This window comes from Myxocyprinus asiaticus, chromosome 17, assembly GCF_019703515.2.
Source record: "Myxocyprinus asiaticus isolate MX2 ecotype Aquarium Trade chromosome 17, UBuf_Myxa_2, whole genome shotgun sequence".
NCBI lineage: Eukaryota > Metazoa > Chordata > Actinopteri > Cypriniformes > Catostomidae > Myxocyprinus > Myxocyprinus asiaticus.
The window spans coordinates 40,427,501-40,443,414 of NC_059360.1; the positions used below are offsets into that span (position 1 = coordinate 40,427,501).

Genomic DNA, 15,914 nt, shown 5'->3' on the forward strand with positions numbered 1-15,914 from the left:
CTCATGTAATATTTTTGAGTTTTCAAGAACAACACTGCATTGTTTTTGTGTACAGAGCTCCTGTTTTGGTGGCCATAGCCTTAATTGAGTGTGGGATGATGTATGAAGATGCGGTCCAGTTTATTCGTCAGTGAGTCACACATTGCAATACCATTTACAAATTAAAGGGATAGTTTACCCAAAATTGAAAAGTCTTTATTTGCTCCCTCATGTTGTTCCACACTTGTTTGACTTCCTTTCTTCTATGGAATATAAAAGGAGATGTTGGTTCTCAGTCACCATTCACTTTGATTATTGCATTTTTTTCCCCATACATTGAAAATGAATGGTTACTGAGCTTAAAGGGATAGTTCACCCAAAAATGAAAATTGCCTCATCATTTACTCACCCTCATGTCATCCCAGATGTGTATGACTTTCTTCTTCTGCTGAACACAAACAAATATTTTTGGAGAATATCTCAGCTCTGTAGGTCCATACAATGCAAGTGAATGGTGCCCAGAACTTTGAATCATTAAAAATCACATAATTGCAGCATAATAGTAATCCATACGACTCCAGTGGTTAAATCCATATCGTCTTAAGCGATATGAAAGGTGTGGGTAAGAAACAGATCAGTATTTAAGTCATTTTTATTTCTATAAATCTCCACCTTTGACCAGCCTCGACCAGTTGGTGATGACATGCACGAAGAATGCGAATTGCCCCCCCAAAAAAAGAAGTGGACAATATTGAGCTATTTCTTAAACCACACCTTATCATATCGCTTCTGAAGACATGGATTTAACCACTGGAGTGATATGGATTACTTTTATGCTGACTTATTTGATTTTTGGAGATTCAAAGGTCTGGTCACCATTCACTTACATTGTATGGACCTACAGAGCTGAGATATTTTTCTAAAAATCTTCATTTGTGTTCAGCAGAAGAAAGTTATACACATCTGGGATGGCATGCGGGTGAGTAAATATAATCAGAGAATTTTCATTTTTGGGTGAACTATCCCTTTAACATTCTGCCTAACATCTCCATTTGTGTTCCACTGAACAAAGTCATACATGTTTGAAACAACATGAGGGACTAAATAAAGATATAGTTGTACTTATTTTTGTTTGAACTGTCCTTTTAAGTTTCTTTTTCTCTTGCTCTTTTCAGGATATGTGGAAGTAAGTAAGAATTGTAATATTTAAAAGACACTTGATATTTTTTTGATGTGGTTGATCAATTTTCTTTCAGGAAAAGGCGTGGGGCTTTTAACGCCAAACAACTTCTGTACCTTGAAAAATACAAACCCAAGATGCGCCTGCGCTTCAAGGATGCCAATGGTCAAAACTGCTGCATTCAGTAGAGTAACATTCATCAAAGGACCTTTGAAAATGGACACATTTATTATTGCTAGTGTTGTTATTATCAGTTTTAGTTTGATTATTATATTGGACCAGGATTTTACTGTAATACAGTGCCAAGCACACAAACAGGTTAGTCAGTATTAGTGTCTAGATGGCTATTTTTAACCCAACAACCAAATCCAATCTAGCCAATCATGTAAACTTACAGGCAATGTGGTCTATCACTAGTGATGTTTTTCATGGTAACAAACACATTGGTATAATGATTGATGGCGGTTGTAAGTGTTTTATGCCCTTTCTCTAATACTTGGTGTTCCTGATATTGTCTGGATTGTGTAACAAAACATTCTGCAGTAACAAAACACTCATCAGACTGCATTGATTATGAAAATTTCACTGTGTTGGTGCTTGTAATGGACAGTTCTTGAAGTCTTTCAGCTTCTCCAAAGTTACATAGGCACAACTACTGTATCTAGTGCTATAGATATTAAACATTCCAAGACATATTCACAGGACTGTTGGACACTAGAGTTTGGTCATCAGTACAATGGAGGAATTTATGAAATCCCAGATTATCCAAGAACACTTGGCCTTCTCCAAACTGATTGTTGAAATGTGTCAAATCTGAATAAAAAAATAAAATAAAATAAAAAATCTAATAATTGCCTTTTGGTCTTATTTTGGTCTTCTGTTACACTAATTTGGCCATAATGTGGGTAGAGAGCATATGCTTGTCTTGCTAGTCAAATATTGTATTTTTTATTTGTATTTTTTTTTTGTTTGTTTTTTTTTTTTTTTTTTTTGCAGTTTGTTTTTGGTTGATTACCATGGTATTTGCAAAGTATTGAAAAGAATACCATGGTACTAACATTTTAAAAAACATGCCAGTACCATGGTAAATTGTCCAAAAACACGGGACATCTATGGTATTTTTTTTGTTTGTACATGCACGTTGTAGCTTTCGCCACCGCTATTACATGTCCTCAGTACGAAAATGATCAGTGAAATTTTAAACGATGAATAAAGTGGACTTTTCCATCGGTGGTGGTTTCTTATCTTGACCACGAGTAGTGCAATGCAGGTTTGCTGAACACGTGTTTACGAATCCTACTATGTTGAAGGCAAGACTCATGAATATTAATTACGTAAGGAGCCGTTCAACCCGAACGGTTTATTCGATAAAAACTCAAGATGAAACACAACGAATAGAACAGAACACAGGTGTCTCAAAACGCTTTTTTGGGGGGGTGCTGGGTCTAAAAACGCGGCACTCTAATGCAAAAACAATTGGGAAAACAGCGCAGATGGATGCAAAAAAAAAAAAAAAAAAACGTTTGGCGTGAACGATTCCTCAAGCGACTGGACGCTCCAATTACCAAGCAACGTCAGCACGACCTACTTAATATTCATGAGCTATGCCTTCGTTGTAGTAGATTTCGTAATTTCTCTGTCTGATTCTGGACTGCTTAAAACCTGCACTAAAACACCGAAGCCACTGGATTGAAGCGCCGCTCTGACGTAAACGTCCCACTTCAGAAGAAGCATCCTTTCACCAGATTCACAGGACAAAACTCATTACGGGCAAAGGGGTTAAATAACGGCATTAGTCATTTCATTATTTGTCCACCCTTCGGGACCGAGGGAGTTAAAAAGAAGAGCTTATTATTTTGTTATTTATTTTTATTTGAGTCTTCGTGTTTGATTTTGCCATTCTGCAATCATGATGCCGGTAAGTTTGTAACAGTATGATGATACTTTGTTGCTCAGACTGAGAGCTGTTAAGATATGATTGACAGCACACATTCAACATTAATTCAGAACTTACTTATATATATTCGCTTCTTACATTCCGTTGGATTGCAAGACTTCCGTTAGATTACAATGGAGAAATGCGATTCTTAAGTGACACTGAAATATGTTTCATAATGATTAGATAACAGAATATCAAAGCAAGTAACAACTGTAAACAAATAATGCTAGAATATTTCACAGTACAAACTTCATTTTTAACTAACCCATCTCACCAACAGTTCACACAAGTGTCCTAGCAGAGTAACCTCAGGTGTATTTAATCACAACATTTTACAACCAGAAAATGTCAAAATACATTTTTATTTTTTTTTTACCTTAATTTTGACCTGTTTATCGATTGTTTTATCATTAAAAATAAAAAATAAAAATAAATAAATAAATAAAAACTTTCAGTGAAATCTAATGCACATTCATACATTTGTAATTGTGGCTTAAATGCACAAATACTTTTTGGGGCCACTGAATAGGCTACCATTTAAATGCCATTTACCTAGTTTAATGCTGATCTACTACATTTAGAAATGAAATGATGGTTTATTTAGTAAATATTCTGCTGTTTCTTTTCCTTGCATTTCTATTGATTTACTTTTTCATTCATTTGACATTTTCCGATATTTTACATTCTATGTTTTCTGATATTTTTTCATTTATTCTAGTTTTTCTGACTAATTTAATTTTTAATATCCTTATATTCTTATTGTGTGTGCTCCAAGCCCAGTCTCTCACACACACACACACACATATGTATATAATATATATATATATATTTTTTTGTATTGTCATTTGTATCCTGTGTAAGCGTGATGCAGTGTTGCAGATGTGGCTGTTATGAATGAAACATTAGACTGCAGGGAGTATTTTAAGGCACTGTGTGGTGAGCTGTGGAGAGGTTGGGTCAGTTGTCAGAATTCCTGAATCTTGACACACTCAGGGTTGAGTGCTTTTAAATCCCTCACACCCCAAATCCCGGAGCACATTTTCCAGACTTTCCACAGAAACTTTCCCTGCATGCTGTTACAATTTATGTGAGAATATACACTTCTAGAAACTTGTATTCAACCTTCAAGAAGAAGCAGTGTTTTAAAAAGATCAGACCCAGAGAGAATATCCCTCATTAGTATACATTAGAGTAGAGACTATGCAGGGAGACAGATGGGGTCAAAGATCAAAGGTGAAAAAAGGAGCATCCTCTTCTGAAGTTGACCTTTCATCTTTGCATGGGCAGTCACATGGAATTCAGACTGACTGGATTTAGAGTTAACTGGCAGTTAATAGACTACACACTTCCGCTGTAGTGAATGTCAGTTGATGAGTTAGTCAAGTGGTGACAGGAGTGTGCCTTAATCACTTTAGATTATTTTACATTTTTATCCAAAAGTGATTTACAGTACATTCAGGGTATAGATTTGATCATTACAACCACACATCCAGATCAGTCTTTCGAGTTTTTATGTTTACTTGGGGCATGTTGTTCTCATGAATATTTATAAATCTTACAACTGCGGCTGGGAAATGCAAGAGTAATTTTTCCCTTTGGGACAAGATGACTAAAATATCAAATATGATAAATATGTCTGTCTGCCTGTCTGCCTGCCTGCCTGCCTGTCTGTCTGTCTGTCTGTCTGTCTGTCTGTCTGTCATGTTATCTATCTATCTTTCTGTCATGTTTATCTATCTATCAGTCTATCTGTCTGTCTGTCTGTCTGTCATGTTTATCTATCTATCTATCATTCTATCTGTCTGTCTGTCTGTCTATCTGTCATGTTATCTATCTATCTGTATGTCTGTCTGTCTATGTCTGTCATGTTATCTATCTATCTATCTGTCTGTCTGTCTGTCTCTCTGTCTGTCTGTCATGTTTTCTGTCTGTCTGTCTGTCTGTTATTCTATCAGTTTGTCTGTCTATCTGTCTGTCTGTCAACTTCTATGTCCCATATATGTCTATTACAGCTATTCCCTGTTAGTGTAGTTTAAATTTGTTTGCATACTGGGGCAGTTAATAGGGAAATTTGTTCTGATTACTTCCCAGCATCCTGTTTATTTCCTGTAGAATCAAGTATTAAAGCTTCCAGAGAAGCCAAATTTCATTTCCTTAGTTTCAGAGAACATGAATCTGTCCTTCCTTGTCAATTTCTGGTTATAGATTTAATAAATTGTGCCTCTGTTGATTTCTGTTAAACATACAAACATTTTGACTGTCACTACTTGTGTTTTGGTCTGTCATCAGCAATATGTGTGAAATTACAACTTCATCTGCACTCAGAACAGGGAGTGTTGGCAGGTCACGGTCTTAAATACACTCCACATTGCTGTAGACAGTTGTATACAGCTGAGCCAGTGTGTTCTGTAGTTATTAGTCTTCACTAGTGTCACTCCAATCTCCCCAGAGTCTCATTATTGAACTTGTGACCCTAATGGCATTGCCTGTACATAGGGAACTGGCTTCTGTGTTGGACCTTTGTGTTAATGGCTACTTTGATTATTTTGTGACCAAGTTTGTTTATATATCAGTAGGAAAGGGCAGTAAACATTTATGACCACTGAAGACAGGTCTGACATACTGACATGTTGTACATCACAAAAATGAGATAGTTTATTACTATCTTGGTACAAAAAAAAAGTAATACTTTATAGTAACTTTCATTAATATTTACAATTATTATTAACTACATTATATAATGACCACCAGATCTTTGGTTAATGCAAATTTAAATAGAAATGTTGTTAAACTTTGATGTATATATTTCCATATATATTCAAATCTGTATGAACATGAACTACTGATCTAAAGCATTAAATAATGTAATATATTAACCTTTTTCATGCAACCTGAGCAAAACAAATTTATGTATAAATAATTCTTAAAACCATTCTTAAAGGCATATTCCGTGTTAAATACAAGTTAAGCTTAATCGACAGCATTTGTGTCATAATGTTATTCCCACAAAAATTTTTTTGACTCGTCCCTCTTTTATTAAAAAAGCAAAAGTCGCAGTTACAGTAAGGCACTTACATGAAGTTAATGTGGTCTGTCCTTTATCATTAAATTATACACTGTTTCAAAAATATAGCCAGAAGACAAAAGACATTATATGTGCTAACATGATTTTAGTGTAATAAAATCACTTGCTAATCTTACATAAATGTATATCTAATATATAATGCATAAAGTTATATAATGTATAAATATATATAGTGTAAGTTATATCTAATATTACAACTTTGTTGTCATGACGATGTATAGTCGATAAACCCTGTAGTCCCGATAAGTGATTTCATCACACTAAAATCACGTAGAACAGAAATGTTATCACTCATGTTAATAATGTTATAATCATGTTAAAATGTATAATGTTTAGGTCTCATGGCTATACTTTTTGTGTATTTTATTTTTTAATTTTTTTTAATTTTCTCCCCAATTTGGAATGCCCAATTCCCAATGCGCTGTAAGTCCTCGTGGTGGTGTAGTGACTCACATCAATCCGGGTAGCGGAGGATGAATCTCAGTTGTCTCCGTGTCTGAGACCATCAACCCGCGCATCTTATCACGTGGCTTGTTGAGCGTGTTACCACGGAGACATAGCGCGTGTGGAAGCTTCACACTATTCTCCGCGGCATCCACACACAACTCACCACACGCCCCACTGAGAGTGAGAACCACATTATAGCAACCATGAGGAGGTTACCCCATGTGACTCTACCCTCCCTAGCAACCGGGCCAATTTGGTTGCTTAGGAGACCTGGCTGGAATCACTCAGCATGCCCTGGAACTTTTTGTGTATTTTAACGTTTATGGACTGGCCCAATTCACTTCCATTCTAAGTGCCTTACTGTAACCATGATTTTTGCTTTTTTTGTTTTAAATGTACAAGGGATGAGTTGAAGTTAGGTTCTGTGGTAATCGACATTATGCCACAAATGCTGTCGATTTAACTTGTACTGAACCCAGAACATTCCTTTAAATAAATTGTTAGTAAATCTATTCTTGCATAAATTGTCGCATTCAATTAAATTAGACAATTTAGGTAAGAATGAATTCATTAAAAAATATTTATTCATAATTTTCTTCTGCTCATGTTTCATGAATAAGGCACATTGTTTGCAGTTATTATTAAAGGTGCAGTATGTAAGATTCAGAAACCCTTGTTATTAATGACACCTGTGGCTATTAAGCGAACTGCATTGCTCATGAACGCACACACACTCCATAGGGATGCGAGCATTGACCAAAACAATGACGTAACGTACAAAGAGACAACGTGATCCACCGGCATCATGCTGACAGATGAGGTAGCATAATTAAAATTACACAGTTATGATTGTTTTACTACACACTTTGAGACTGCATATTATATTTTACTCTCCAGTGCTGGAACAGGGCTAAAACAAAGTGTGGATATAGGTCTGACTATGTGAGACTGTAGTTTGAAGTAATAATTTTTCTTTGCATGATACATTGACTGCATTTATACAATAGCCCATGTCGGCGTTAGCTAGCTAGCTAGCTTTATCAATAGTTGTTAGCTAAATTTGGTGGATGATGACAGTAGCTGTTTATAAAATAGACTGTACATTATAAATATGTTGACACAATTCAGTATTGATGTGATTCCATCACAACTGTCATTTTGATATATCGACGCGCTGTTGTTTTATAATAATAGAATGTATATATTTTCTGTATAACCAAGTTACGTTACACTAATGAATGGGTCTTTTTGCATTATCTTGAACATTGTCTAGCATTCATTTCATGTATTATTGTAGTTTACCTTGCTGAATAATTACAGATTAACATTGTTTATGACAGTTACTGTGCAGGCAAGATCAAGTTAGCTAAAATTACACAGATCAATCGTTATGGCACTATATTTCACATGCTTTGCAGTTATGTAAGCTTACCTGTACAATAAGAAAAACGCCAACTCAGGGTCGGTTTTGATCCCCAAAACCGAACGAAGGTCCCTCCAGGAATCAAATGCCCTGCCGAAGTTCACTCTAGTTTTAGCTCTACCACGATCACTTTTCCGCTTAGCCAGATGGGATTCGGTAGGTAAATGGTTTTTTTTTGGCTTACGCTGAGTTTGTGTAGGAGTCGATGTTGTGCTGGGAGCTGAACGTTTGCTGGATTCCATCTCTAAGATAACGTTACCTAGTGTTGCAGACTGTCTGTTGGCGCTGTTGAATAGCAGAAGAGAAGCTACTGTCTGAGGCAAGGCTCTCGGGAGCGTGCATAAACGTCACATCCTTTGGATTTTCCTGGCAAAAGCGACCCACTCCCTTTGCATGAAAATCAGTCTACAGGCTTTAATAGGCAACCTAGGAAGTCCGGGAAGGGCTCATTTTTTAAGTTGCGTTACAAGCCGTTCACACATTGGCAAAAAAAAAAAAGGCGAATATTACATGAAAAATGTTACATATTCCACCTTTAAGGAAGGTTATTGTAGTGTTAATAACTAAATTAAAATTGTATCTGTCCCAGAATGGATAGGTAGTCCCAGAATATCTCAGTCTCATAATCACATAACCCCAACCAATGATTTTTCCTACATGGAAAAAGAAAATGAACTGTGGCTAATGATTATTGATTATGAGTGTTTTAGTATGGATGGTTTTTAGTTTCCCTTTAGTTGCTTTACCACGCTATCCAACCCTTAACTTCCATTAAACATGCAATCCAAATATAAGATCACTGGGTCCAGGTGTCAGCCATGAGAACGAAAAACTGTCAGGCCATTAAATGCTAAGAAGATTGAGTGCTTTGTTTACTGCTGTTAACTGCTCTTAACTTATGCAGGTCTTAGACCAGGAGTGTAGTGAGGGGATCTGACATGTTTCCGAGGAGGCAGTCGTTGCTATGGACACCCTATTGACAGCCCTTTACAGTAAATCAGCCAAGCATTCACAGTGTCAACCATTAGACAATGCTTTAGGGGTTTTAAAGTCTCCATCCGAAGCACACACACACAAAAAAGAGGATTTGTAAATTTTTAGCTAAGGCTTGAAACTTGCATGGAATATTAGTTTGATCATGTAATATTGTCTTCTTTTTAGGATTTTCCAAAGAACCAGCTCAAACTGTGAACTGTTGATACAAAACTAAAGGAAGCAATAACAGTTTTTACACTGGAAACTGGGCAGCTATACCCAGACAGAAGTATCTCTAGCCAGAGCTCTATTTATCAGGACTGCTCGAGACCTACTGTGACAAGGCCTGCCTGTGTCCTGAGAATTATTATTGACAAAGCATCAGGTGCTGCGACTTTACTTCCTTCTTTGGAATCAGAAGAGCTTTGTTTTTGACGTACAGGGTACACACTGCACAATCGTGAAAGGATAAGAATGCCTAATCAAATCAGAATTGATAAGGTTTTATTGTTAGTCATCAGTGATGCATGCTAAGGCATTGGTTATACTTCAGGTTTTTTTAGAAGCTTACTTTTCTAAGCGATCAGACTTGCAATGTTTGCCTGGCAGATGATAAAATTGGCAAAAAAAAAAACAAAAAAAAAATCAAATAGACTTAAAGGGATAGTTCACCCAAAAATGAAAATTATCTAATTTTCTCACCCTCATACCATCCCGGATGTGTATTACTTTCTTTTTTCTGCAGAACACACATGAAGGTTTTTAGAAGAATATCTCTGCTCTGTTGGTCATTACAATGCAATTGAATCACCATTCCAGAACTTTTGAAGCTCCAAAAATCACAAAGGCAGCATAAAAGTAATCGATAAGACTCCAGTGGTTAAATCCATATCTTTAGAAGCTGTATGATAGGTGTGGGTGAGAAACAGATCAATATTTAAGTCCATTTTCTTTAAGTAAAAATCTCCACTTTCAAATTTTTGGTATTTACAGATTTTTACATATTTATGGTAAAAAATTACTGAAATATTGATCTGTTTCTTACCCACACTTATTTAGCTTCAGAAGACAAATATCAAACCACTGGAGTTGTATGGATTACTTTTATGTGACCTTTGTGTGATTTTTGTTTTTGTTTTTTTTGAGCTTCAAAGGTCTGGTCACCATTCACTTGCATTGAAAGGACCAACAGAGCAGAGATATTCATCTAAAAGTCTTCGTTTGTGTTCGCCACAAGAAAGTCATGCACATCTTGGATGGCATGAGGGTGAGTAAATGATGAGAGAATTTTCATTTTGGGGTGAACTATGCCTTTAAATTAGAAGAACCCAAGTCATATCTAGAGACCAGAATATCACAGAGACATGGAGGTGGAGACTTTTGACTTGGGCCAGTAAGCAACCACCTAGCAACTCAATCCCTAAACCAAGACCAAACCACCAAACTTGGCATAGACCTTCACCTTCAGACTTTTTCTTGACTTAGTGCACTATATCTTTTCTAACTGATCAGACTTACAGGGTTTGCACAAAGGACGATTAAATATTCAAAAAACCGTATAGACTTACAGTGATGGAATGTTCAATCGTTTTGACCATTCAAACTCCAACTGGATGCAGCGGTGGATGGCGTGAAGCCTCCACACGCGCTATGTCTCCGTGGCAACGCGCTCAACAAGCCACGTGATAAGATGTGCTGCCCTGGTGGTCAGTCTATCAGTCTATCAGTCTATCAGTGCAGCACAACAATCACCAAAGGAAGTGGGAAAACTGTCCACAAGTTGTAGTGTAAGTAGGAAAAGCTGTAATATCTGCTTGTTTAGGGTGACAACACATCCTTACCCCCAAAAGGGACTTTAAAAAAGTCAGAACGGGATTTCTAAATCACCTTAAATGCATGTTCGTTTGCCATTTAAATCTAGCATATCAGTTTAATTAGAACTAACTTTGCTTTGCGTGTCTCCCTCTCTGCACGCCAGCTGTGCGTGTGATAGAGGGAGAGAGAGCGCGTACTCTTATTCAAGTGACCGCGAGAATGAGGCACTTTTTGTTAAAAACATAAAACAAGTAACTCTGAACAAACACTTCGATGATCACAATAAATAAGTCTGAAAATGTCTGTTTGTATCTTACCTCAGTTTCAGTGAACTTGTTTACATTCAGCTGATCTGTTCGCTGATGAATTTTGTTAGAGGTGAATACTTTTTGATATACTGTATATATACATAACTCGCTCGGGCTTTCAAGAAACAGGAAAAAGGGGGCCTGGGTAGCTCAGCGAGTATTGACGCTGACTACCACCCCTGGAGTCGTGATTTCAAATCCAGGGTGTGCTGAGTGACTCCAGCCAGGTTTCCTAAGCAACCAAAAAAATAGTAATCCCTTATACAGTATAAGATGTGCAATAACTAAATTTAGATGATTAAATAAAAACAATTAAACTTTAAATGACAGACGATTTAAGTTTTCTTGTAACTAGTTACCGTTACTTAAAAAAATTAAGTTCTGTGTGACTCCAGCCAGGTCTCGTAAGCAACCAAATTGGCCCGGTTGCTCGGGAGGGTAGAGTCACATGGGGTAACCTCCTCGTGGCCGCTGTGATGTGGTTCTTGCTCTCGGTGGGGCGTGTGGTGAGTTGTGCATGGATGCCACGGAGAATAGTGTGGGCCTCCACATGTGCTGTGTCTCCATGGTAACGCGCTCAACAAGCCATGTGATAAGATGCGTGGATTGACAGCCTCAGACGCGGAGGCAACTGAGATTCGTCCTGTGCCACCCGGATTGAGGCGAGTCACTACACCACCACGAGGACTTAGAGTGCATTGAAAATTGGGCATTCCAAATTGGGCAGCAAAAAAAAAAAAAAAAAGAAACACGAAAAATTCCCAACTTTAAATAAATAAATAATTACATGCATGGGATGTTTGCATTCTAGTGATGTACATGCCGATTTCAGATATAAAATAGGTGATTGAATGACTAATGTTTACTCGCTGAAATTAGATGATTTCCTAAGTCAATAGGCACATTGGAATGTTTGGGCATAGCAATATGGTGGTGCAGTGGCTTCACAGATATGACGTCATGAGCAATCCAGTTCTATATGTATATCAGTGGTCTCATCCTGTCTACTGAGATACCTTCATCTGATCAATTTTTGAAGGCAACATAGATGTATCCTTCGCTGCCTATGAAATCCCACAATCCTGTGCGCACAGATCCACAGCGATTGAGCTGAAGAAAACAAAAGGTGGCCGAAGAGGTGGTTGATAGCCAATTTGTGTATAATGTAAGTTTTTTTTTTTACCACTTTTTCCAACTTTTGATTTCTAGCGAGAAATTAGTATTGTAGTTATGAAATATACACTTGGTTATCACCAAAACTCTCTTGATTTTGTTCTAGTTTATTAGACCATTTTGGATTGGTTGGAATAGATGAATGAAGCAGACGTGTTACCTTTAGTGGACACCAGACGGCGTGAATCAGTTGCTGGTATCCTAGCAACGATGTGAGGTTATGCTGCCTCATATATGGTATAACCATCTAACTTTTAGGTTAAACTTTTTTAGGCAAGGCTTTGACAAGCCAACATTAATGTTTGTCTTGACAGACTTATCTGTTCAAATTATAGAGTCAGTGTATATACATCAAGAGCACTCTGTTTATCTGTTCCTTTGGCGCACTTCTTTGTTCGATAACATAAGTGGAATGACTTCCTTTTGCAATTCATTTTTCCTGTATATATCAGCAGCTGTTACGTCTGCCACACGTGCGAGAGCCTTGAGTTGGATTTGCTCTATCAGAGACCTGTCACTGAACGGTCTGTCTGTTGTCCTCAGATACCTCTTATCTCACCCTGGCACTTCCGTTGTTCCTGGGGGGAATGCAGTTTGGGGAGAAAGAGCCTGCCCACCCTCGCCCGCCACCCGCCGCCCTCCCCTTCCCCAACCAATCTTACTCCAGTATGTACTCTCACACACATTCTGACAGACAGTCAGGCACCCAGAGACAGACAGAGTAAAGCTCAGTGGCAGCAGGCAGCTTCCCAGAACCTGGGCTGCCGGCTCAAAGCTCCATGAGGAGGTTCATCAACATGGTGTTAAGCAGCCTGGTCAGTGCCTCCAAGGGCAGGCCCTGGCTGCAGAAGAGAGCACGGACGCAGGGGAAAGAGGAGGGGAAATCGAAGGCGTCACACAGGGCGACAAAGGTGAAAAGCTGGAAGGCTTAAAAGCAAGCAAGAAAGGGGACGCTGAGTATAGAAGTTTAGACACTTGTGTTCAGCTTAAAATAGCGGGACATGTCTGGCACATGGCTAGAAGAGATTTCTGAAGATTGATGTCTATTACTTTGTTAGCTGAAGTACGTGTGTGTGTGTGAAGTGTTTAAAGATGGAAGTAGTGTTGAATGAAGTTTTGCTATAGTTGGAGGGAATGGAATGTATAGCGGATATGCTGATAAATCAATGGTTACTATTTCACACGTGTGTTCAAGGCATGCTGGAATAGGATAGTTGTTTGTTTCTTGCACCATGTGAGATTTAGGAAAAGTTATGGTACAGCTGCTTAATAATCACTAAAAATAAATTCAACTCAAACACTGAAGAACAAGTATTATCTGTGGTAAGTCACAACATGCTTTAGATGATGTTGATAGAAATGTTTTATTTCACCCGGAACATTCCTTTAAAAAAAAAAGTTATATTCTTTTTTGTATTTTTATTTAATTGGTAACACTTTACAATAAGATTGTATTCGTTAACATTAGTTAATTACATTAGTTAACATGAACTAACAATGAACAATACTTTTACATAACTTATTAATCTTGGTTAATTTCAACAAATACTAATACATTTTTCAAATTAAAAGTTGTATACAATAAAATTAGTTAATGCATTAATTTTAACTAAAATTAACAATTGTATTTGTTAACGAAAATTCTTAAATGCTGTAAATAATTAGTGTTCATTGTTAGTTCATAATATGTAATGCATTTACTAATGTAAACAAATATAACTTATTGTAAAGTGTTATTATTGAATTTATTTGCTTTACATTTTTTTTCTTTTGGTCATGGCTGGAGTCCAGTCATTACATTGTTCAGATAAATTCTTAGCATGATTTGGCATTTTTTTTGTATTTTATTTTACGGCTATTTTAATTTGAAACCTTGTGACAATGAAATTCCAGGTGGCTCTCCAAATCGGGATTATCTTCTGTCTTCACAGATCACAGCAACATTTCCCTCTCTGATTTGTTTGCCTTCAGTCAGGGAAACAGTATTCTTAGCTCTCTGTGGCCACACGCTCGCATGTTTGCACCCCCTCCTAATCAGATTATTATAGCTCTGCCCTGTAATCCAAACTTTACAGAATTTCCCTTTCAATCTGGCACTCGGTTGTTTGGAGAGATTGTGTTACACTGTAGAAGTAGTCCATTCCTGCTCCAGGGTGGGAATTAAATTTAGACGGATTCATCAGATGTATTTACATTTTTAAGTGAAGTGGCGAGGCAGGACTGGAAGATACATCAGTGTGTTTACACGTATTAGTGACTGGCAAAATAAAATACACACATTTCCCAAATACCTGGTATACCTACAAAGATTTATTAGAATCATTCTTACTGTCCTGCAGACACTAAGCAAAGTGTATCCAAAATGACAGATTTATTTTCTTCAAATTATTATTGTCTTTTATTATTATTATTCTGTCTTTTATTAAAGTTTGTGCTATAGACATGAATGATACCTCAAATCTTGTAGTTTAAGGAGCAGAATTTCAGACTGATCAAAAATTTCTTTGATTTACATTGAATACGTTTACATGGACACCAGAAAGCGGGTTATTCAGAGAAAGCGGCATATTGCGAGAAAGCAGCATCCCTGTTTACATGCACTATAAGCGGCGTACACTTTTCTGCCGTATACATGTGGCTCGGTCAGTAAGCAGCTTTCTCAACAGCAATGGAATTTCCCCGCGATGCTTGTGTAAATAACAAACATGATATCCGAGGGAGACTTCACTATTTTATTCTCTGTTGCTTTGCTTTATTTCAAGATATTCCAGAGTTGTGGCTGTGTTTGTTTCCTTAGCCGGGATTCCCTCAGTGTACCAGCGTATATACCCGAACGTGAGGGACAATCGATATTTTACAGTGGTGTTTATAAATGGGTGTAATTTATAGTGTATGTGCTTTCCCCACTGTACTCCCAGAAATGTTTTGTTGATTTGTTCTGAGGCTGCATCCTATGACGTTTGTTATTTGGTCTATTCCGCACACGTGCACTTCTCAAAAACCTGTTCGAATGCCGCTTATGTGTTTACATGGCCTCATAAGCAGCTTTCTCCTGGAGAAACCTAGATGTGTCAGACCGCTTTCTCTTAATCCCTTAAACGGTGTAAGGAAATCTGCATTCTTGTTTACATGATGTTTCAGAATGCTGCTTTCTGCAAAAACCTTGGAATAAACCGTTTTTTTAAGTGCATGTAAATCATTGAAGAAGGGACCCGAACTAGATTTAGGGACTTGAGGGTGGTTTCTTTTGACTTGGGCCAGTAAACAACCACATATATAAAAAAACGGTGTGACTATTTTCACTAGTTGTAAATAGCACATGCCACAGCATGGCTGTTTGCACTCAAAGTCTGCTGGAAACAATTAAATTAAAGACAAATTGCACCCTCAAGTGTTGTTGCAATGGCGTAGGATGTTAAGATGGTGTGGATGTGCTTTTTCCATGTGAACGACCCGAGTTCGATTTCCCTTTTTGTACTACTTTCCCCATTTTGGTCACAGTGAAGGTCGGGGAGTTAAGAGAGGTTCGATCTCAGTTAACAACTTTTGGGGGCGTGTTGAAGCGGGTTTCGCCCAGGGCGCCATACAAG

General features: G+C 37.5%; 2 protein-coding genes across 5 annotated transcripts in view; both read left to right on the forward strand.

Annotated features, from left to right (window-relative positions):
- ptp4a2a (protein tyrosine phosphatase 4A2a) overlaps positions 1-2,010 on the forward strand; it is a 6,463-nt gene extending 4,453 nt beyond the window's left edge. Inside the window, exons 6-7 of the mRNA XM_051723099.1 lie at positions 56-130; positions 1,236-2,010. Coding sequence (XP_051579059.1) covers positions 56-130; positions 1,236-1,347 — 187 coding nt within the window. The 3' untranslated portion in view covers positions 1,348-2,010. The remainder of the gene's footprint in view (positions 1-55; positions 131-1,235) is intronic.
- An 876-nt stretch (positions 2,011-2,886) lies between these two features.
- Positions 2,887-15,914, forward strand: part of ppp1r13ba (protein phosphatase 1, regulatory subunit 13Ba) — a 58,596-nt gene continuing 45,568 nt past the window's right edge. For 2 of the 4 annotated variants that reach the window (XM_051723065.1, XM_051723069.1), the window contains exon 1: positions 13,008-13,235. In XM_051723065.1, the coding sequence (XP_051579025.1) occupies positions 13,104-13,235 (132 nt within the window). In that variant the 5' untranslated portion in view covers positions 13,008-13,103. Of the gene's footprint in view, positions 3,078-13,007; positions 13,236-13,311; positions 13,648-15,914 lie in introns of those variants that run through there. The other 2 variants (XM_051723066.1, XM_051723067.1) reach the window with 2 other exon arrangements.